Here is a 22,801-nt window from a genome sequence, read left to right as displayed (position 1 = left end):
TTCAATGGACAATCTATACTTCCTCCTCGTATTTTTTTTTTCCAGATAAGAGAATTTTTATCATATCATAGAAAATGCGAGGAAGTTGGCATTTTTTTTTTTTCATCTTGGTGCTAGTTGAGAATTTCTTGCTTCAATTAATAACCAACTCCAAAATTATTCAGTCACAAAAATAAAAATAAAATATATATTGAAAAAGAAAGTAAAAGCCCCAGATTTTTCTTTAATTCCCTGGCTTTTGCTAATTGCCATAATTATCAACCAACACAATTGGAATAATGACGTAGGTGCGAGATGAACATAAGAAAATTAAAAAAATCTGAAAAGGCACAATTAATTAAAATTATCTTTCATACATAATAAAGAGCTATGAGAGTGATCAGACAAACAAAATTATATGTAACGGTAATAGAAAGGGAGGAGATATGCCAAACAGGGTATGCATTGGTTGAACCACAAAATTTCTAGTTACACCAAAGGAGCCCAAATCAGTATGGCGTCAAACTTTCGACCAAAAAAAAAAAAAAAAAAAAAAAAAAAAATGGTGTCAAACTAATCAATCAAAAGAAAATCTGTGTAATAACCAAAATGAAAATCATTTGAGTGGTGATCCCAACAATGTAAATCAAGAAAACACCACTATATTGTACCAGCAAATTAGAGGGACTACTCTTTTTTCCCCCTCAAATAGTTCATCTTACAATCTTGTGCCAAACTTTCTGAATATATCATAAAAACGATTGCTAGTTGCTAGTTTCTTGGTTTTGCATTTTTGAAATATGTGGTGGATGAAGGACCGCAACAGAACGACACCGTCACACCTCTTTTCCCGTGTAGATATTCCTCCATACTATTTTCGTACTCAACTTTTTAAATTAAAAAAATTATTTTCTTTTTTATTTGATTTTCTGATTGACTAAAGTAAGTTCCTTTGACCGGCTTTTTTTATCATACTAAATAGCGAAAAATGAAAATAACATTTTTTTTTTATTAAAATGTTTCTCTCAAAACAAACAGAATACTAGAAGACCTTTTCAAAGATCAATCATAAAATAATGCAGGGTGACATTCCTCCGGATATTCATTATATTGCAAATCATCATCTTATAACTAAAACTTTTTTAAGAGTTCATTCTCGTTTATACATACTCTATCGAAATTACTCATAACCAATGTCAAGAATCCTAATGAATTACCGAGCCAAAAATGTCAAGTCTCTAAAAAGGAAGAATCAAGCTCCATACACGGAGAAAAGATCTTCTGTAACAATTAAGAGAATCAAGCTCCATACACGGAGAAATGATTTTCTGTAACAATTAAGCCTCTTCAAGAACCTCTTCATCTTCACATGTCAGATATTTTCAGACCTGAAAATAATTGTTCGCATGTTAGATCTTGTCCAGTAGACCGTGAGTGTCCTATTCTCGAAAGACAACTAAAACATTAAATGGTGCGCAAAATTTACCCCTCAATTCGTAAATGAAGAAGCGGTTATGGTTCGCTGCAGATCCTACTCGGTCAAAGCCACAGACTACCAGGACAACCTCAATCTTTCCTCCATAAATGTCAACATCAAGCTCAATTCGCAGCAGCTTCAGATCAAAAGTCTCTGCTAAAAGTAGTTCGTGAGACTGTGTCTCAAGCATGGTCCGACGACGAAGAAGTAGAAAAACAGTTTCGCTCCTCAACATGGAAATGATTGTCATGGCAAAAACCTCATATAGCAGGCAATAACTTTATAATGTAACAGAAGTGTCCAATAATAGAACTCATGTAACAGTATTCCTCAATATTGTATATCAAGGAAGCCATAGTAGCACATTTCCTTTTTGGATCAAATTCCCTTCATTTGCCTGAATTCAAGGTTCTTCAACATGTGAGCTCACGAGATTGAACCATTTGCAATGGTAGTGCGTGTATCTTGTCACGTGTGAATGGTCCTGGACCTTCAGCACCTCGATGGGGGTAAATGTGGTGGGGCTTGCCCCCTTCAAGGAGTTAATCATGAGTGATGCTAAGTGACGATCTTCTCGGAATCAGAATATCTCATAGCAGACGCAAGTCCTCAAAGAAACATCCAGAGGGTAGCCACGGCTATTGATCCTCCCTCCCGTTCCCCGTCCTGCACAGGAAATATAATATGTAGGACCGCTAAAAATGTTGTCAAGAGATGGAGTGGAGTGGGTATTTGAATAAAATGAAAATGAAATTCAATCTTTGACCAGGCAACCAGTTTACTAACATGTTTTGACATTCAGAATTTAGCTGTAACATTTGCTTACTCAAACCTCTGCTATCAGTTCCGTTTGTCCATCTGCACCGTAGCAATTGGGAGAAAGAAAGCTTCTCATTTTCAATGATGACCTGAACATGTTAAAAGGATATTATCTAACAAATCCAGGTATTTATATGGAATTTCATTATAGTATTTTTTGGTTACGCAAGGCCTACATTATAATTAGTCAACGCAATTCTGTACTTAGAGTTGAATATAAAGTTTTGTTGACCGTGATAATATTTTCATAATTAATTCTCCTAAACGGTGCAAAGAATGAAAATAGGGAAAATATATTCATATAAAAATAGATTGTCCTACAAAATAATTTACTATGCTAAAAAGATTCTTTTGCAAATGATTAAATCATTTTACTATGTATGGGAAAGCAGACTTCCATGGCGACAGAGTATCAAACTTCTAGGGGCACAACAAATGAACCTATTGCTAGAACAAAGTGTGCAAGAAAGCATACATTATACTAGGAATACAATCCCAACTCAGTTCTTAAGCTATTGCAAATGATACTGCACACTTAATGTCAAAACTTCAATTCATCCTTCCACGAGTCCTTATCAAGTATGTATGACAAACGAGGGCCAAGGTAATAGTGAGTCTATCCTGTACATCAGCAGCAATCCTCTCTTCATCTTTTTTGGCTTTCTCTATGTAGCTAAGCCTCATTTTCAGTTTTGTAAGGTAATGGGAACCCAATGAACCACTCTCAGTTGATGGTAATAACTAGATTCACCTGATATATCAAAAACTGAAGTACCTTCCTATAGTCCTAAAAATTCCATGGAGATGCGCCACCTTGCCTTGTGGAATCACCCAGGCCTCATCTGAGCTTCCAGCTATTAGATGCTTATCGTGACTAAGCTACAAATCAAGGTGAAAGGAGGGCTATTAGCTGTGAAAATGATCCATGGTTGGTCAAATTGAAGTATTTTGACAACAAAATCAATCTCACCATCTCTGCTCCTTAGAACAAGACCAGACCTTGAATGAGCACCTCAGCCACATCCAAATCCTCCAGTTGTGGATAGGCAAAACAGCAGAGTCGCACTCACTCATCCTTGGACAAGAAACTAACAATTTACAAAGATAATTCTTCAGTAGTCACTACTCATTAAAGTAGAGCTTAAAGACCACATTTATAAACAGAGCCCAATACTACCTATAGGCACAGATATCAGAACTCTTTGGTATGACAGATCACTCCAATACGAAAAAACTGATCACGCTAACTATTCTATTCCAAATATTTTCCAAGTTGAAATGATTAGATTGGTTTCTATTCCATTATAAGTTAGATATATGATGACAGATCGGAGGCTCTCTATAGCTATTATCACTGATTGATTCTCTTGTATTTTCAATGTAACATCAGATTTCGATAAGTTCAATTAGTGCAAGAACAACAACAGGCTAACTGAAAAGTAGTTGAAGTCATAAGGTGGACAAAAAGAGCAGACTTACCAAATGATTGGATGGCTCATCAAGCAAAACAATGTGAGTCTTTTTCAAAGTTATCTTGGCAAATGCAACTTTGCCTTTCTGAGCACCTATTTATATGGTCAAAGCACCATGTTACATGTGCAATAACATCCAAAAAGCCTCAGAGTAGTACATAATGAACTACACTTGAGATTGCAAATTGACTAACCTCTATTAGGGCTTCACAATGTCATACAACAATTGCTTCAAAATTTTTTTACATAAGCAACGGTAGCAGAGAGGGAGGCAATGTATCATAAAAGGTATACATTGGTTGAAGTGCAAGATTTCCAATTATACCAAAGGAACACAAGTGAGCTCAAAGCTTTTTGATTGAAAATCCCTGCAAGAAGAATGCTACATAAGAAGGCATTTGCAGATAAAACGACATGATGTATAACAAAATCATATTCCGCAATGGAGTAAATGCAAACAACCAATACTTTAAAGACCTGAATAGATTTGCCCCAGAGGTCACTGCTAATAATGCAAACACAAAGGCAGGCAACATATCGTTACAATCTCAACCAAATAAGCACGAGTATATAGGCTAAAAATTTCTAGCAAGCTGTAAACACAAACAGAATGGTGATCTATGGAATATCAATGCTATCATGATGGAGTTGCATTAAAAGCTTGGAGCAATAAGCTGCCCTAGAAATGTGTCCCAAATAGATTGCTTAATACTACAAAGGATCATCATCAATAAAAATAAAAAAAATAAAAAAGGGTTCTCGATTCTAAAGAAAACCATTGAAAAAAAAAACAATGAATGAGCTAGGACACAAGAAAAAGATGGTGGGAAGAGAACATACAAGAAACGCTGAAAATGCAAAGACATATGATTGTGGAACGCTATAATTCTTCGTGATAGTGCATCTTTCTTCACAGTTTGTTTAAGCATCAAGTAGAGTTGAAGATATGCCATCAATACAGCAAGAGGCAGTACTGAGTGAATTTCGACCTAAAGTTTATTGTCCAACGAAACAGAGCTGATCCAACCCAACAAGAAATCCCGCTCAAATGTCATTCTTTGACTTTCAGTGGTAGAGCTTGCCTACATCCTAAGAATGGGTTTTGTTGGCCATGATAATATTTTCATAATTAATTCTCCAAAATAGTGCCAAATAGTGAAAATGGGGAAAATATATTGATATAGCTTTCTCACAAAATAGATTTGTCTTACAAAATAATTTACTGTGCTAAAATATTCTTTTGCAAATGATTAAATCATTTTAGTGTGCATGAGAAAACTGACTTCGGTGGCAATAGAGTATCAAACTTCCAGGGGCACAACAAATGAACCTATTGCTATAACAAAATGTGCAAAGAATCATAAATTATACCAAGATTACAATCACAACTCAGTTCTTAAGCTATTGCAAATGATACTGTATGCTGTCAAAAACTTAGACTCATCGTTCCACAAGCCCTTGTCAAGTATAAATGACAAATGAGGGCTGGTGTAACTGTGAGTCCGTCCTGTATATCAGCAGCAATCCTCTCTTCATCCTTTTTTGCTTTCTCTATGTAGCTAAGCCTCATTTTTTGTTTTGTGAGGTAATGTGAACCCACTGAACCACTCTTAGTGGATGGCAATAACTAGATTCACCTGATTCAATAAAAATAGGAGTACATTCCTATAGTCCTAGAAATTCCCATGGAGAGGTGCCACCTTGCCTTGTGAAACCACCCAGACCTCATCCAAGCTTCTAGCTATTAGATGCTCATCATGACCAACCTGCAAATCAAGGTGAAAAGAGGGCTATTAGCTGTGAAATGATCCATCATTGGTCAAATTGAAGTATTTTGACAAGGAAATCAATCTCACCATCAGAATTAATCCTTGGAACAAGACCAGACCTTGAATGAGTGCCTCAGCCACATCCAAATCCTACAGGTGTGGATAGGAAAAAAAAAACAAAAACACTAATCATTAGACAAGAAACTAACAATTTACAAAGATAATTCTTTAGTCACTGGTCATTAAAGCAAAACTTAAAGACCGGATTTACAAACAAAAAGGGGTCCACATATTTGTATGTAAAGCCCAATACTGCCTATAGGCATAAAGATCAGTACCATTTGGTATTGTAGATTGCTCTATTCTGAATATTTTCCACATTGGAACAATTAGATTGGTGTCTGTTCCATTATTTGCTAGATGTATGATGACGAGGGCTACCAGCAGCTATGACCACCATTTGGTTCTACTATATTTTTAATGTAAAAACCAGATTCCGACAAGTTCAATTAGTGCAAGAACAATAACAAGCTAACTGAAAAAGTAATCAAAGTCATAAAATGGAGAAATATGAGTAGAACTTACCAAATGATAGGATGGGTCGTCAAGCAAAACTATGTGAGGTTGCTTGAAAGTTATCTTGGCAAATGCAACTTTGCTTTTCTAACCACCTATTTATGTGGTCAAAGCACCATGTTATATGTGCAATAACATCCAAAAAGCCTTGGAGAAAGTACACAGTGAACCACAATTCAGATTACAAATTATCTAACTTTTAACAGAGCTTCACAATGTCATAAGAACATTGCTTCAACAAAAAAATTATACATGCAACACTAGCACACAGAGAGGAGATATACCAGGCAAGATACAAATTGGTTGAATCACAAGATTTCCAGTTACTCCAAAGGAACCCATGTCAGCTCGAACATTTTGTTCGGAACTCCTTTTGGGAAGAATGCCACATGGTCACCGCTGATGATGGAAACCCGAAGGTAGGCAGCCTATCATAACAATCTCAACCAAACAAGCATAAGTATATTTGCTAAAAATTTCTAGCAAGCTGTGAGCAACAGTTCCTAAACCACCAGAATTCGAGACCCAACCAGAAAGCGATTTATGGAATATCAATGCTGTCACGTGAAAGCTTGGAGCCATGAGCTGCCTCGGAATTTTATCCCAGATTGACTGCTTAATACTACAAAGAATCATCATAAAAAAGGAAGAAGAAGGTTCCTATTCTTAAGAAATCCATAAAATGAAAAAACCGCATCCATTTTCTTCACAATCACATCATAGCTTCCACAAAACTAATCATCCTTTTAGATTTTGAAAAAGATTTGTTCTTATTTAGATCATATTCACCAGAAGGAAAATTCAGAACGTAGCAGTGCAACAAATATATTTAATTGCTTCTTCCTTTATTGATAAATTGCAAAAGAAAAAAAAAATGAAGCAAGACAATGACACCAACAGCATTAGCCCTACCTTAGCAGCGTTCGCACGTGATCATTCCAAGAGATTCTGCCAATGCAAGATCACAATGGTATCTGCAAAACAAGAAGAGTGAATGAGCTTAAGGGCCCAAGAAAAAATATGTTGGGAAGAGAACAGACAATAGACGCTGAAAATGCAGAGGACTATGATTGTGGAATGCTACGATTCTTCGTGATGGTGCGATTTCATTCACAAATGGTTTGGGCATCGAGCAGAAATGAGGATATGTCGTCAACATAGCAAGAGGCAGCACTGCGAGCGTTTCATCCTACAGTTCATCGTCCAACGAAACAGAGCCAATCCAACCCAACGCAATCCCCCACCCAAACATCAGTTCGTATTGAGCATCGAATTGAGAAAGTAGAATGGAAAAGGATGCCTTCAAAACCAAAAATAACTTACTCGAACCCTAAGAAAACTCACTGTAGTGTAGATGCACGAATCAATTCACCCGATGTGAACCTCAGGGATCTCTTGGATGAGGGGCCAATAGTCGCCAGTGAGTTTTGCGCATCGCTCTTTCAGAATCTCGCATCCAAATATCCACAATTGTTGGAGGGAGGGAGGGAAGCCATCCTCTGGCAAGTACCTCAACTTGGGGCAATCTCTAATAAAAAACCATTGAAGAGAGGAGAGATGGTTGCGGAGACCGCTCGATAGTCTTTCTGTGTTTCTCAAACCATATATCGAAAGAGAGGTTAGAGAGGAAGGAAAGAGACTCCAAGCATCCTTATCCTCCGAAGGAAACCACTCCTTCTCTCCCTCCCCTCCCATGTTAAAACTCAACGTTCAGATTCTCGAGAGATGTGAGCAGGTGTAAGCCCCACTCTCTCACTGGCTGCTTTAGATCCACAAGCCCCATAATTCCAAGGTCTCGCAATTTGGGAGGCAGACCTCCTTTGGGGAAGCATTTGATATTTTGGCAATATAAAATTCTTAGCTCTTGGAGGGAGGTAAGATGATGCCACTTATTTGGCAGGGACTTTATCATCGGACAAGCCCAAAGTTCAAGACTCTGCAAGGTGATGGGAAGGGGTGGGAAGTCCTCTATCTCCAATACCGGACACTCCCATATAACCAATTCAGTGAGATTGTTACAGTTGGCAATGTTACAGTTGGCAATAGACTTTATCTTAGAACAATTAAAAAGATTAAAACTTGAAAGGGTGACGGGAAGGGGAGGGAAGTCCTCTATCTCCAATGTTGGACAATTATAAATATGCAATCGAGTGAGATGGGAGAAAATGTGAAGGCACTGTGGTAAGCTTCCCAGATTTTGACAATTGTTAATTGTCATTGTTTCAAGCGATTCTACGGCAATCCCTTCCAACGACTCCACTCCCTTGCAATCATATATATCAAGTGCCTTCAGAGGAGCAAGTCTACCCTTGGCAAATGAAAAGGATATCGGAGAATCACAGCAACATATCTTAAGAGATTCAAGTTGAGAAATCGAATTATTGCTGCTCGAGTCACCTTGAGGAATGTTTAGAGCCATGATTTTTGGACAATTCTTAATCACCAAATGTCTGAGTGTGTGCATCTTGCTTGGAAGCTTTTCTAAACTTGTGCAATCCACCAATTCCATCCTTTCAAGATTACAAGGTAGCTCTATCTCTCCGTCTCCTACCACAAAAGATATGAATTGAGGACAATTTTTTATTACTAATTCCTGGAGGCAAGTGAGATTTTGCGTTTCATTTCCATCTTGCCACAAGCATGTTAGCTTGTCACACACTCCTATGTGAAGCTTCTTTAGCTTGCCCAAGCAACGCATAAACCGATGATCAAAGGAAACAAGCTCTCTGAGTTTGTTAATTTTGAGAACCGTCAAAGAAGTTAGCTTGAACAAACTCTTCAAGATCTCCTTACTACAATCCTCAAGGTATAACTCATCGAGAGATGGAAGATGAACCTCACCGGTTGAGTTATTCAAAAGCGGGCATGAATGAATTTCAAGCTTTATGAGACGATCAAGTTGACAAGGCAATGTCCCGACCAACAAAGGACAGCTCTGGATAACAAGATGCTGAAGACAGGAAAATGGGCCTTCTTCTTTTGGACCCTTAGCATAAGGAGACCAATCCTTCCATGCAGACATCTTTTTGAACTTCAAAGTGATTAAGGATGAAAAAGGCCTTTTATCTCCGTAAAATTCAGAGCCTATCATTCTTACTGCATTGAGACCTTCAAAAGATAATTCTCTCAGTGAAGGTAGCTGTCCAAGTGAGGGCAATGATGTGACATTAGGACAACTCTGCAAGCGCAAAGACACTATCTTTGAATAGGATGGACCATTTAACCATAACTGGAATTTTGCACCACCATAGCACAAGATAGTGAGATTTTCAAGATTAGTGTGAGGTTGCAAAAACTCAAGCACCTGTGAATAGTGCTTATCATTCCAGAGATTCCTAGAATCTTTATCCCAATGCAAGAATAAGTTGCTTAGGCCTTCCTTTCCTAACAAATCAGCATTAACACAATCTCTAACGTCTTTCACATTTTGCAATTCCGATATGAATAATTCTCCTTGAAGATGTGACAAGTTCTTTAACTCCTTTAACTGTAGCCCTTTCTCTGTTCCTATCACAAACTTGGACAAGATAATAAGATTCTTCAAATTACCAATACCCAATGGCATCTCTTTTAGACTTTTTGTATCTCTAATATCAAGAAACTGTAAGCTGACCAACTTTGTGATACCTTGAGGCAACATTGAAAGTTCACAACAACCTCTTAAGATCAAAGCTTGTAATTTGCACAAGCCCACAATTGACTCAGGTAGCCTCTTGATATAAGTGTACGAGAAATTGAGATATCGAAGATGTTTTAGTTCACCAACACAATTCGGTACCTCTACAATGTCACAATGACATAATGAGAGCACCCTCAAGTACTTCAAGTTTGATAGCAAGTCGTGCAACACCTTGTTGGATATACAGAAAATATGCAGTAGAATTAAACTTCTTAATACCTTCATATCATGATATGCTCTTAAGCATTTTGATGTAACATACATCGGCAAGATGAATGATGCATAACGAGCTCTTCCAAGAGATGCATCATCTTCATTAACTACCACTGAGACTCCCCCAGCTAAAGCATATTGCACCCTCAATCGACTTTGCTAGATCATTCAAAAGGTCATGCATTGAAAACTTAGATGTGTCAACACTTGATTGTTGAAGAAATGATCTAGATACTAACTCATTGAAGTAACTCCGTCCTAATTTCAACTTATTTTTATTTTTCTTTTGTCCATCTAAAAATCCCTCTGCTATCCATAAGAGTACGAGCTCATCCCTCTCAATTTCATAATCCTTAGGAAATATTGCACAATAAGAAAAACACCTCTTCAAATAGGAAGGAAGATGGACATAACTTAATGTCAAAATAGGGAGAACCTCATCATTCTCTACCATTGCAAGATCCCTTATTATGTTGTTTAAGGTATCTTCCCATTCATCGGGATTCATTTTATACTACGTAGGGCACCGCCAAACATCTTCGCTGCCAAAGGTAAACCTTTACATCTTTTAGCTATTTTCTTGCATATTTTTCAAATTCGGGTGGCTCTCAAAGTTTATTTCTCCAAGGGCATGAAAGGCTAATAAGTTTGTGCAATTTTCAAGGGACAATCCCGGCAAACAATACGGCAACGTTTTTGTTATGGAAGCAACAGCACGGTTGCGAGTCGTGATAATGATCTTGCTTCCCCTAGCCCCCGCTTCAAATGGCTTCAAGATGGCAGTCCACCTTTCGTACTTGTCATTCCAGATATCGTCTAAAACCACAAGAAACTTCTTCCCAGATAGATTGTCCCTCAACTTAACTTGAAGCCCATTAAGATCTTTGTCCAGCCATGACAACCCGGTGATTGAGTGGAAAATATTCTTGGTTATGTCAAAAACATCAAAAACGTCCGAAACACAAACCCATGCTTTCCTCTCAAAACATCTATTCACTCGGCATCATTATATAGCCGCTGAGCCAAGGCCGTCTTTCCAATACCGCCCATCCCAACTATGGGGATTATTCTCAGCATGGCATCAGAATTTTGCACATCATTTATCAATAGTTCAAGTATTTGTGCTTCTTCCTCCTCCCTACCAAAAAATTGTGACTCGGGTAGAGAAGTGGTTGGATCCCTTTTACTGGTGAAGTTGGATATGTCCATAACATTCTCTCTCAAGCTTAGATTAGCCTTTCCAGTGACAATCGTTACCAACCTGCAATTGATCTCTTGTATCTTGGTTTTAGACACGAGCGAGTGTGGTTGGCCTAAGAAAAGGGACTTCATTTTGCAAACTTCTACTTGTGCTAGATTCTGCCTCGTAACTCAATATGAGCAGCTTTTATCGCAAACTCATCGAGCAAGTCTTCCATGTCATAGGCCAAGTCCTTTACCCTATCTAGCCATAGCTTCACTTGATGGTTACCACTAAGTTGCTTGTTCTGCATCAGCCAACACGGCATTGATTGTTACCAGCATATCCTTCCACTCCTCAAGTGAGACGGTGTTGATTCCATCTCGTTGTGCACAACTTAATGCGGATGAAGTCAACTTGTCGAATAGGACCTGAAAGAATGAAGCCAAAAAGGAACCCAAAACGATCTCTCCAATGGCCATAGGTGAATCGATTCTTGTAAAGAACAATAAAGGTGTTATGGTGAAACAAAGTGAAAATGAGCTAATGGAGAGAAAAAAAACTATGAAGTCTAGGAAGACCAAGACGATGACCTAGGAAAAATATTTAAAAAAAGACCCAGACTTTAAAGGGATGCACATCAAAGGTTAGACAAATAAAAATGAAAATACTATTTGTCCACAAGTGTTTGTTACGTCAATTGCTCTCCTTAGTCTTCGAATCCAGACTTTTGGCTGTCAGACCTTTATTTTTGGCCATCCAAAACAAAGTCTTAATATGACCAACTTAGAGTGCATGCATATTTTTGTTATTAAGTGTTATCACTCATGAGTGTTTTGCTGGCTTTTTTAGCATTCGTATATTCTAGTAACTTTATGATTTCAATGTCTTTGTTTGCTTTATTGGTGAATGTGAGATTGATGAATTCTTTTACATGGCGGTTACTATGCTAAAGATTCACATCAAGATGCGCGACAATGATTTGTTGAAGGGTGCTAAGGTAGTGGTTGATAATCGAGAATCACCTTGATAGGAACACAATTATCAAGTTCGTAGAGTGTGACATCTAGTAGATTATATATTGTTAATATTTGACTCATTTACCATTTCCAGAGTGAGAGAAAGCAACTTGCTTGATGGATTAGTCAGTGTGCTTATCCCTTTTTTCTTGTTTAGCGATGAATGAAGTTGACCAAATTAATACGATTGGCAAATAAACATATCTGTGCAACTCAGTAAAATAAATGCTTTTGAAACATAACATATTGAGGATTCACCCAATAATTGCATCTTATTTTCTGTTATACATATACATGTCATCAAAGACAATTAACTTTGTCTGTCCATTAAGAAGAATGGAAACACGTGCTTTGGGATTAATAAGAAAAAGGGTCAAGCACACCTACTAATTCATTAAGCAACTTGCTTTATTTTACTATGCAAATAGTGAACAAGTCACAAATCACCAAATGACAATGTATAATCTACTAAAAAATTATACTTTATTCATCACACCAATGAACAGGAAAATCGAGTTCAAAGGACCGTGATTCTCTTTCTAGGCGATTCCCCATCATCGGTTACTAACTCATCACCTTTCAGCAGATATTTTTCGCCCATCTTGCAGCAACTTTTTCTTTCACAAGTGGTTGTTCTGTAATATTTAGAGATTATCCCCGCACATTTGTAGTTTCCATGATCATATATTCGTTCGTGTAAATAAATCATAAACTCGAGAAGAACAGAACTTCAGTAGGTATCATGAACTTTTTTGTCGTGAAAGTGAAGCAAAATTGGTAAAGAGCTGATTGGAAAGAAAATTTAATAAAATCCAGAAAGACCAAGACTTACGGAGATGCAAATTGGATTTTATCGCTTCACTTTTCAAATCTCTCCTCTTCCGTTCCCATGCGAATGTCTCTTTTACATTTCTAGTAGATTTTCCACGCATTACGTGGGTGCCGATTTTTTCTTTTTTTGTGTGATTGACAATTGGCACTGATTATTGTTTCTCTTGCTCAAATTAACAAAACTATAATTTTAGTCCAACTTTTGTCATTTTTAATCACATTGTGATTAGTCATTCATTAATCTCTATTGTACTTGTCTATTGGAATTGTGTCTAGATTTTCATTTATCTTTTTAGAATATAAGTTTAATAAATGGAAAAAGAGCAAAAAGAAAAACTAAATACGAAAAACAGCAAAAAACTGATAAAGAAAAAAAATGCAGGAATGGGGCGATAATACTCTTCGTGACTCGCGGGGAGTTCCACTTCACATTTTTGTTTCGTTTTCTTTTTTCTTTTTTTTTATGAACATGCAATCTAAATTTATTAATAAGCAAGATATGATTTTCCTAGATTTCCCAAATTATAGCATGTGATTTATGAAAGGAAACGTGCAAAAAAGAGAATTAATAATAATGCACTCCAAAAAGCCTAGATGTGCATGATAATGCTTGTCCATGAAAATTCTAAGTTTTCTAATATAATTGTCCTGATACGGATATAATGCAATTCTATCCTAATATGTAATGAAAAATCATAAAATAGAGGTCCAAATTTTGGCTTAAACAATTATGCGTGCAGATGTATCACCTCATTAAAACAACTAAGCCACATTAAGATCAACAAATCACCATGAATTATGCAGTCAAGCTGCAACTTTAATCTGGCCAGCAAGTATATGACATCAACTTTCCCCAATTTTGTTATTAAACTTGCTGCATCAGTTCAAGGGAAAAAGAGAGCAAGTAGATAGATGTCTTTTACCTATTCCAAGTAGACTTCCTGGAGCTGACCAGGCGAACGGGATAAGATCCACAACAGCAATCCAGCAAGCACGAGCGCTAGGTTTGGCAGTTCACTGTGTACGCGTGCGTATTCAGCTACGGCAATGTGTGGTCGCTGCTTGCAACGACGAACGATGGTATTGATTGAGCGACGACTGGAGATGGTGGTGATTGGCGACAATCGATATGCATGCAAGAAATGAATTGAATGAGAGTGAAGTCTGTGGGCGTGAGTTTAATGATGATGATGGTGGTGCTGGTGGTGGTGGATGAAGAAAAAGTGAGGCGGTGTGGTTTTAAAGAAAGGAGCAAGAGAATCAAGATGAATTCTGCCGTGTGTGTTTTTCTCTCGGAGGTTCCCATTTTATCTTTGCTTTTCTTTTCTTTTTTTTTTTTTTTATTTGGGGAATAAATTCGAAAGAACCTAATCCTATTTGTCGAAATTCTGGTATATGCTTATAAAATGCTTTAATTCCAATAAACTTCTTCTTTGGGAGGAAAATCTGTTCCAGTTTTCCAAAAATATATGAAAACCACTTTTGGGCAGAAGTTAGGTATTGACAAGTTTTAACAATTAAATGATTATTTTTAAGCTATTTATACTTATTTTGGTAACTGAGATTTCTTAATTTTTGGATGTGTGGAGCTGTCAGATGATCCTTTCCAGGTCTGGCTGTAACCGCCTGCTTATTGCTCACGTTTCGCCTCTTTGTAGAGGAATGGTTTTTTTTTTGTCTGAAGGTTCAAACACTAGGATTTGTACCTGACTTCTGCTCCTTTTCAGATTTTCCATTATGTTGCTCTTTTGAATTGAACTGAGTCAATTCCTCTTATTTTGCTCCATCAAAGTAGTTCAAGGGTGTGTTTGTTTCGAAAAAAACTTAAGATTTGAATAACATTTTCCGAAAAATGACTAGTTATGTCATTCAAAAAAATTGACCAACACAGAGTATTTTTCATTGCCAACATCAATTTATACCTGCATATTTCGGTAAATGATGAAAAATTTTGATTTGTTCATTTTTGTGAGCAATAAATCAATCAGTTTTTTGAAAATATTTTCTAAATCTTGAGTTTTCAATTAAGCAAATGTATTTTAATTATTTGAAGTTTTTATGTTCCTGCATTATACAAGGTAAAGAGTAGAAATCAAATCAGTTCAACTTAAAGAGTCATGGAGAGATTTTATAAGAGTCCAAACAAATTTCATGATTCAATAGATTTGATGGTTTTTGTTATTCATGCTTGCCATGACTTCAGTTTACCCAAGGATGAGAGTAATCATGGAGGCTATGCATATGCTAAAACAATTATTGGATCATGTTCACCAATAGTGACCAAAGATGGGTCCCATACATGCTAAAACAAAATGATGGAACTGGGAGGGCCCTGCATTATTAGCCTTTTTTGTCACCATGTCCAATCAACCATAGCATTAAGGACTTAACCCTCCGAGGATCCCCACGCCCCCGCGGGAACAAAAAAAGAAAAATCTCTAAGGCACTCATTTGTATTTCGTCCGCCAATTATTAAAGGCTGAAATGAAAATGTTCACCATTTTTCATTTGAGAAAGAAGAGCATTTAAGACTCATATGGTATTACTGATTGTTACCATAAAATTAGTCCATCGTATTTCAAATACTTTTATTAATCATGTTTTAGATATTGTAGGTTCTAAATATGCATGAGCGGAACATGTAATGTGTGTGGACATGAAATGACTCAAGGGGTTTAACCAACTAGAGAGAGAGAGAGAGAGAGAGAGAGAGAGAGAGAGAGAGAGAGAGAGAGAGCCATTGTAGTACGTTAAATTGAAGTCTAGCATGTATCGCATGATCTTGCGTTTTTAAAGCAAAATTCGTTTTCTTTCTTTAGTGTGGAGAATAAGCCAACTAGTATGGAATACTTTCTAAACAATGGATCTAGATTGTCTATAATTTTAGAATTTTGAGGACAATTCAACCTACTTATTATGAGTGAGCTCCAAATTAGTATTATGCCTTTCCTCCAATATTACTTGATGCGAATTAGTATCATTCGTCGGTGTATATACTAATTATAATGATTCCAGAGAATTCACAATTGTGCACCATCAGAAGCCTGTACACAAACTATTTGAAATTTGAACTTAGACCGTGTAATGAATTTGAAGCTGTACATCTATTGTCGCAAGAATTCTGCAACTAGCCATCTCATGGCAACATATGTCTCCCCGGCAGCTCCTCGTGCATCATGGGGCCAAAATCACATCAAAGGATCGTTGCTTTGTCAAAGTTATTTGAAACCTAAATTATTGAGGATATAACCAACAATAGCATCTTATTGTATGTTATGTATCCACAAGTCATCAAAGAAAGTTAGGTTTGTCTGTTTGGTAAGGAAAACAAAATCACATGCTCTGGGTCAAAAGAAATGATCCCCTATTTTAATCGACATCCAAAGTCTTGATTTGAAGAAAAAGGAGAACAATATAACTCGATGACATAGTGTGTGTCAAAACATATGCTCTCCAGTCTAATTCAAACTTCTTGGCGTATTAGAAAGACGAAGACTTTGTTGGGACTCATCAACCTTTTGTGTGAAAAATTAAGCAAAGGGAAAAAGTGATAGTGGGAAAGAAACTTTAATCAATTCCAGGAAGATTAAGAGTTTGCAAGACGTAAATGGCTTTTTATTGCTTCACTTTTCACTTCCCTCTTCTTCCATCCTTATGTGAATGTCTCTTTTTACATTACTAGTAGAATTCCACACGTTAATATCTTGCTTAAGATTAACAATACTAGAAATAAGTATAAGAAGGAAGCCAAGAAGGGACTCGAAAAGATCTCTCCAATGATCATGGGTTTACCAATCATTGAGAGAACAACAAGGGTTCTAGCTTCCAAGTTCCAGAACATATAGGGTAGGTTCTAGGTTCTAAAAAATGAGAAACCTACTCTAACAAAAACCATTGAGTCCTAAAACTTTAGACAAAGACAAGGACCAAGGCTTTTTTTTTAAAATAATAATAATAAGTGCACGGGAAGTCCGAAAACTTATCATGAAAGTATAATCGAATTATAAAATTTTCAAAAGATACAATTGAGTCCTAAAACTTGTCACAAAAGTATAATCCAGTCCTAAAAATTTCAAAAAGTGCAATTAATTCCTAAAATATGTCTTGAAAGTGCAATTAAATCTTAAAACTTTTGAAAATTGCAATCAACGAAGAACTTAATTGGACTAATTTGACATGTTTTAGGACTTAATTGCATTTTTTGAAAGTTTTAAGACTTAATTGTACTTCATAACAAGCTTTAAGACTTAATTGTGCTTTTTGAAAGTTTTAAACTTAATTACATTTTCATGATAAGTTTTAGAATTTATAATGCACTTATCCCTTTTTTTGCATCCGTACATTCTTAGTAACCTTATAATTTCAATGTCTTTATTTAATGTGTTATTGGTGAATATGCAATCAATGTAGGCTTTTATGTGGTAGTTAGAGTGCTTAAGATTCGCAACCAAACAAGCAACAATGATCTACTGAAGGATGTCGTGTTAGTGGTTAATGATCGAGAACCGTTTGATAGGAGAATCGTGGTCCTTTGCATGATTTTCCTATTCATAAGTGTGATGCCTAGAGTATATCTAGTACTTTCTCAGTTGGTGATGCCTAACCCTTTTTCTTGTCTAGCAATGAATGAAGTTGACCACAATTAATAGGACTGACAAATAAGCATCTTTGTACAACTTGCATCGACTGAAATAAAAGTTGCCAATCCACCTAACAATGGCATCTTACTTTCTATTATAGATCCGCAAGTCATCAAAGACAACTAACTTTGATTGTTCGATAAGAAGAACAAAAACACATGCTTTGGGCCAAACAAGAAAAAGAATCGGGTACACCAATGAATCCATGAATCAACTTGCTTAATTTTTACTTTGGAAATAGTACATGATTCACAAATCATCAACTAATCCATCAAGCAAGTTGCTTTGGGCTAGCTTTTTTTGTTCAAGGACCATGATTTTCCTATCAAGTGATTCACTATCATCAACAACTACTTCAGCACCCTTCAACAGGTAATTGCCGCCCACTTTGTTGCAAATTTCTAGCACTATAGCTGCCATGTAAAAGGCTATACTAAAAAAAAAGCAACAACAACAACAAAACATTGTAAGTTATAAACTTTTTATGAAGACATGCATGCCCTCTAAGTTGGTCATGTGAAGAAATGGCAAAGTACCAAAAAAATCCTAAACCTATGACATTTGTACCAATTTAATCCTAAACCTTTCAGTTAATCCAATTTAGTATTAAATCTTTTTATATTGGTACTAATTCAGTCTTTCTGGCCAATTTTGGCTGGTTGGCTAGCTATGACATGGACATTTGCGGGCTGGCAAACGCTGATGTGACAATTTTCAAAATATTTTTTTGATTTATCTTTTTTTTTCCTTTTTTTTTTTTCCTTTCCTTTTCTTTTTCCTCTTCTTCCTCTCAACCTTCTTCTCCCGCAATGCCTAGCAAGCCTTTGATAGCTTGCCAGTGGTGTGGTGAGGGCTTCATGGCCCTCGCCTAGTGGCTGGCAAGCCACCAGAGGCTCGTTGGCCACTACAGGAGAAGAAGGCCGAGAGGAATAAGAGGAAAAGGAAAAGGAAAAGGAAAAAAATAATTAAAAATTCGAAATAAATTATTTAAAAATTGCCACATTAGCATTTGCCAACCGGCAAACATTTATGTTAGCATTGGTCAGCCAAAATTGGCCGAAAAGGATTGAATTAGTACCAATGTAAAAAGGTTTAGGACTAAATTGGTTCAACTAGAAGGTTTAGGACTGAATTGGTATAAGTGTCATAGGTTTATGACTTTTTTGTACTTTTTCCTGTGAAGAAATATCACCTATTATACTATATTTTGGATGACCACAAGAAAATGTCCTCTTTTTCAAACGATAGCCAAAGGTCTTGATCCGGAAAAAAAAAAAAAAAAGGAGAACAATTGATTTATCTAACTCAAGGACACAATGTGCATTAAAACGTGGTCTCTTTGGTCTAAACTCAAATTGCTTGGCGTGATAGTATACTCATAAAGTACTTTTCATCAAGAAGACCAAAACTTTACTAGAAGGACACAAATTGTCTTTGTTGCTTCACTTTCTACACCCCTCCTCTTCCATCCCTATGTGAATGGGTCTTTTTCCATTACTAGTAGAATTTCCATGTCTTGCTTAAAATTAACAATTCTAGAAATTAGTATAAGAAGGAAGCCAAGAAGGAACCCAAAAAGATCTCTCCAATGGTCATGGGACAATCAATCAAGAGAAAAACAAGGGTTGTGGTGAAGCTAAGTGATAACATGCTAATGGATAGAGAAAACTATAAAGTTCAGGAAGACCAAGACTTTCAACTACCAAAAAGATTAAACAAAGTCCAAGACTTTTATGCACATCAAAGGTTAGAGAAATCAATATAAATACTTTTTGTCCACAAGTGCTTGTTTCACAATATCTAAGGAATATTCCCAGAGACTTTGCTAGATATCATGTGCTTTTTTGTCCGGAAAGTGAAGCAAAAGTAGATAATTTCCACCCATTACATGTGAATCAGTAGATATTTTCACTTTAAGAAAAGTGAAAATAAATTTAAAACAAAAAACAAAAAAACTTTAGATAGACCAAGACTTTGCACAAAAAAGTGATGATTGAGAGAAACTTCAATCAATTCCATGAAGACCAACACCTTGCAAAAAAAGTGATGATGGGAGAAAACTTGAATCATTGCAAGGAAGACCAAGACTTTGTAGGATGCGAATTGGCTCTGTTCCTTCAGCTTTCACATTTCTCATTCATTGCTATGTGATTGTCTCTTTTTCTGTTACTAGTAAAATTTTCCACGTGTAAAATTAACAATACTATAATTTCGGTTAACTATTATCAAGTTTAATCATATTGGGCTTTTCATTGATTAATATCTATTATACTTGTCTATTAGAATTATCTCTGGGTTTTCATTCATGTTTATGAGTTTAAGCTTGATAAAATAAAAAAAGGCAAGAAGAAAAGCGAGCAAGAAAAAAAAACAGCAAAAAGCTTAATAGGAGACAAAAAAAAATCAGGAATAGGGCGACATAGAGAGCGCCACCCGTCCAATGGCCGTCGGCATGCTGCTGGAGTCAGCACCTCCGTAGGATGGCTCATTCCAACCCTATCGCCACTTCCGCAGTTGGCACTACTATTTGGACTAACCATCACAACCAATTATCCTAAATTACCTATGACTAAACTAACTTAATCTATAGATATATTCACAATGAAAAGGACGAATTCTAGTATTTACAATTTCTCGTGTGCAACCTGAAAGGTTGGGTTCAACATGGAGTCACATCATTCAATAGTGGATGTGAGCTGGGCTCACATGCTTTGGGTTCATTGAAAAATTTTCTGCCATCCTGTGTCTAAGACTTTAACAAGAGTTGCTACCATAACAAAAGAGTCTTTCTTTTTTTATTTTTTTTTAAGTAAAAAAAAAAGGACTTAAGCTCAAGAGACCCAATTCAAATTTATTACGCCCATGAAGCTGCATCTTGGAATCCCGACAGACTAACTTCCTTCAGCTTAGTTATAATCGTTGTAGTTGGCTTATCAGAGAAAATAGGAATAATTAAGAGGGAGAAAGAAGAATCAAGAAAGCTGGAAAGGGAAGTGAACCGCGCTCTAGATAGAGAAAGGACTCGGTTCAAGTTCGCAGGGACATCTTAACACGTTGAATTATGTCATACAAGAAGTGCTCGATAAGAATTCAAAGACCAGAATTTTCTAGATCAAGCTGTAATTTCAATTCCATTTGGATTTTAGGTTGCTACATTTATTATAGAGATTGTTGAGCTATGAAATCATGTAGTAAATAAACTTTGGTATTTCATGAAACTTTGGGACTTTAAGGAAGTCAACTTAGGATTCCAACTTGGTTGGGGTGAAATTTTGAAATTTATTGTGCACTATGTCACGCCCCGACCCTCAGGCACGCACACATCCCTTACTCTTGGTCGATTTTAAATTGCGATATCTCAGGACTATGTATCGCCGACCCTTTCATTCTTTATAGCACATGCGGAAGCAGTTATAAATCCCCAGACAATAAAGCAATGGGATAGAAAAGCAGGCCATACATTTTTCTTACTGAAAATTCACAACTACAACTTTTTACATGCAAACAAGGTCTGACAAGACAGGATAGGATTTCGGTCCTCATCCGGGTCGTACTCGATGTCATACTCGGGGTCCTCCTCCACGTACTCCTCTTCGGGTTCCTCAACAAGGATCTCCTCGTCAGATTCATGCTCCTTAGGCTCCTCATCCAGGTCCTAAAATGGTTATTCAATAACCACCGAGACCACGTCTCAGGGGGCAAGTTCTACCTCCTAAGACCCGATTAGTAAACTAATACACCTTAGGGCTGCCTATGCACAACATGAGTCAAAGGACTTACCTTAGCCTCAGATTCCACCTGCATATTAGTACAGATCAAATAGGCACACAAGCGATCACATCACAGATCGAAGCATCGATCTAATCGACTTAGTCGATTACATGTCAACAAGACCACTCACGGTCACTTTCATTCAATCGATCATTTCACAACATCAAACCAAGGCAATGAATCACATCAAATCACACTCAGATCGAATCATCGATCAATCGACTTAGTCGATTACACGCCAACAAGACCACTCACGGTCATTTCCATTCAGTCAATCAATTCACAACATCAAATCGAACCAGTCGATTACATGTCATACAAATCAATCCCCACTGGAGAGTATCTGAAAGCTAGGCCACGTGCATTCTCAAGGACGACATTCCAAGTCTCCGAGCCACGTGCCTCAAACCTCGGGCCCACGTGCATTCTCTAAGGCGACCTCTTCGCCAAGGTGGTACATCAAGCCACCGAGCCACGTGTCCTTTTACGATGCCCGGGCCCACGTGCATTCTCTAAGGTACTCGCTTACCAAAGTGACGCATCGATCACCGAGCCACGTGCCCTTTTAGATGCCATTCCGAATACGGACCCACATGCATTCTCTAAGGTACTCGCTACCAAAGTGACGCATCAGATCACCGAGCCACGTGTCCTTTTAGATGCCACATACTCTGTCACCGAGCCACGTGCATTCTCCAAGACGACATACTGAGTCTCCGAGCCACGTGCATTCTCTCGAGCGACCTCTTCGCCAAGGTGACATATTCAACCATCGAACTCACGTGCATTCTCCAGGTGATATTCCAATTCACCGAGTCCACGTGTTTTCTTCAAGTGATTACCAATCTACTATCAATACCGACGATCAATGCCCAACGATTTCTCAATCAAATAATTAAATCAACTCAACAAAGCATTATAAATGCTGAATAACATACTTGGCCATTTACCAATCTACAATTCAATCTCAATCAATTCCAATCAATTTAGGGTAAATCCCTAAAATATCACAATTTATTTAATTCCATGCAACGTAGAGCTCAAATAAATAAACGAAGCGCACCACGACAATCAGCACGAGATTTCGGTGGCCGGCCATCAAAATCTTAATTTCCAAAAAATAATTAATTAATTAATTTCGAAAATTAAATACAATAAATACAATAAATTCAATTTAGACAATATAAAGCTCAATTAAATAAACGGACTGCGCCATGATCATCAGCATAAAATCCCAGTGTTGGGCCATCCCAGGTTGAATTTCCGGAAAATAAATAATTAAATAATTAATTTCGAAAATTAATAATTAATTCATAAAAATACCACCTAGGCCCGAATCTCTTAATAAACACCCGATAAGGGACGGAAAATCCCAA

The 22,801-nt window shown here is 36.9% G+C and overlaps 2 protein-coding genes and 1 pseudogene across 19 annotated transcripts in view; all 3 read right to left on the bottom strand.

The window, feature by feature from the left end:
- The window catches only part of LOC120290326 (putative disease resistance protein At3g14460), a 116,352-nt gene extending 101,757 nt beyond the window's left edge, over nt 1-14,595 (bottom strand). The window contains exon 1 of the mRNA XM_039306278.1: nt 13,938-14,595. The gene's annotated coding sequence lies outside the window, so the exon portion shown is untranslated. The remainder of the gene's footprint in view (nt 1-13,937) is intronic.
- Nucleotides 1,085-9,160, bottom strand: LOC104424273 (disease resistance-like protein DSC1). Of its 18 annotated transcripts, none has more exons than XM_039306294.1 (14): nt 7,416-9,160; nt 7,005-7,066; nt 6,377-6,520; nt 6,102-6,187; nt 5,855-5,985; nt 5,604-5,666; nt 5,385-5,513; nt 3,942-4,115; nt 3,755-3,840; nt 3,246-3,363; nt 3,051-3,154; nt 2,243-2,364; nt 1,466-2,122; nt 1,085-1,367 (listed from the first exon to the last, which is right to left on the bottom strand). In XM_039306294.1, the coding sequence occupies exon 1, from the start codon at nt 9,112-9,114 to the stop codon at nt 7,789-7,791; it is 1,326 nt and encodes a 441-aa protein (XP_039162228.1). In that variant the 5' UTR covers nt 9,115-9,160; the 3' UTR covers nt 1,085-1,367; nt 1,466-2,122; nt 2,243-2,364; nt 3,051-3,154; nt 3,246-3,363; nt 3,755-3,840; nt 3,942-4,115; nt 5,385-5,513; nt 5,604-5,666; nt 5,855-5,985; nt 6,102-6,187; nt 6,377-6,520; nt 7,005-7,066; nt 7,416-7,788. The 18 variants fall into 18 exon arrangements, with proteins under 18 accessions (XP_039162228.1, XP_039162229.1, XP_039162214.1 ...); XM_039306295.1 differs by having other exon boundaries at nt 5,855-5,982; XM_039306280.1 differs by lacking the exon at nt 5,855-5,985 and having other exon boundaries at nt 3,027-3,154.
- On the bottom strand, nt 10,553-11,309 carry LOC120290502 (annotated as a pseudogene).
- Nucleotides 14,596-22,801: the final 8,206 nt, after the last annotated feature.

This window comes from Eucalyptus grandis, chromosome 2, assembly GCF_016545825.1.
Source record: "Eucalyptus grandis isolate ANBG69807.140 chromosome 2, ASM1654582v1, whole genome shotgun sequence".
Taxonomy (NCBI): Eukaryota; Viridiplantae; Streptophyta; class Magnoliopsida; order Myrtales; family Myrtaceae; genus Eucalyptus; species Eucalyptus grandis.
This window is presented reverse-complemented; position numbering and strand designations above follow the sequence as displayed.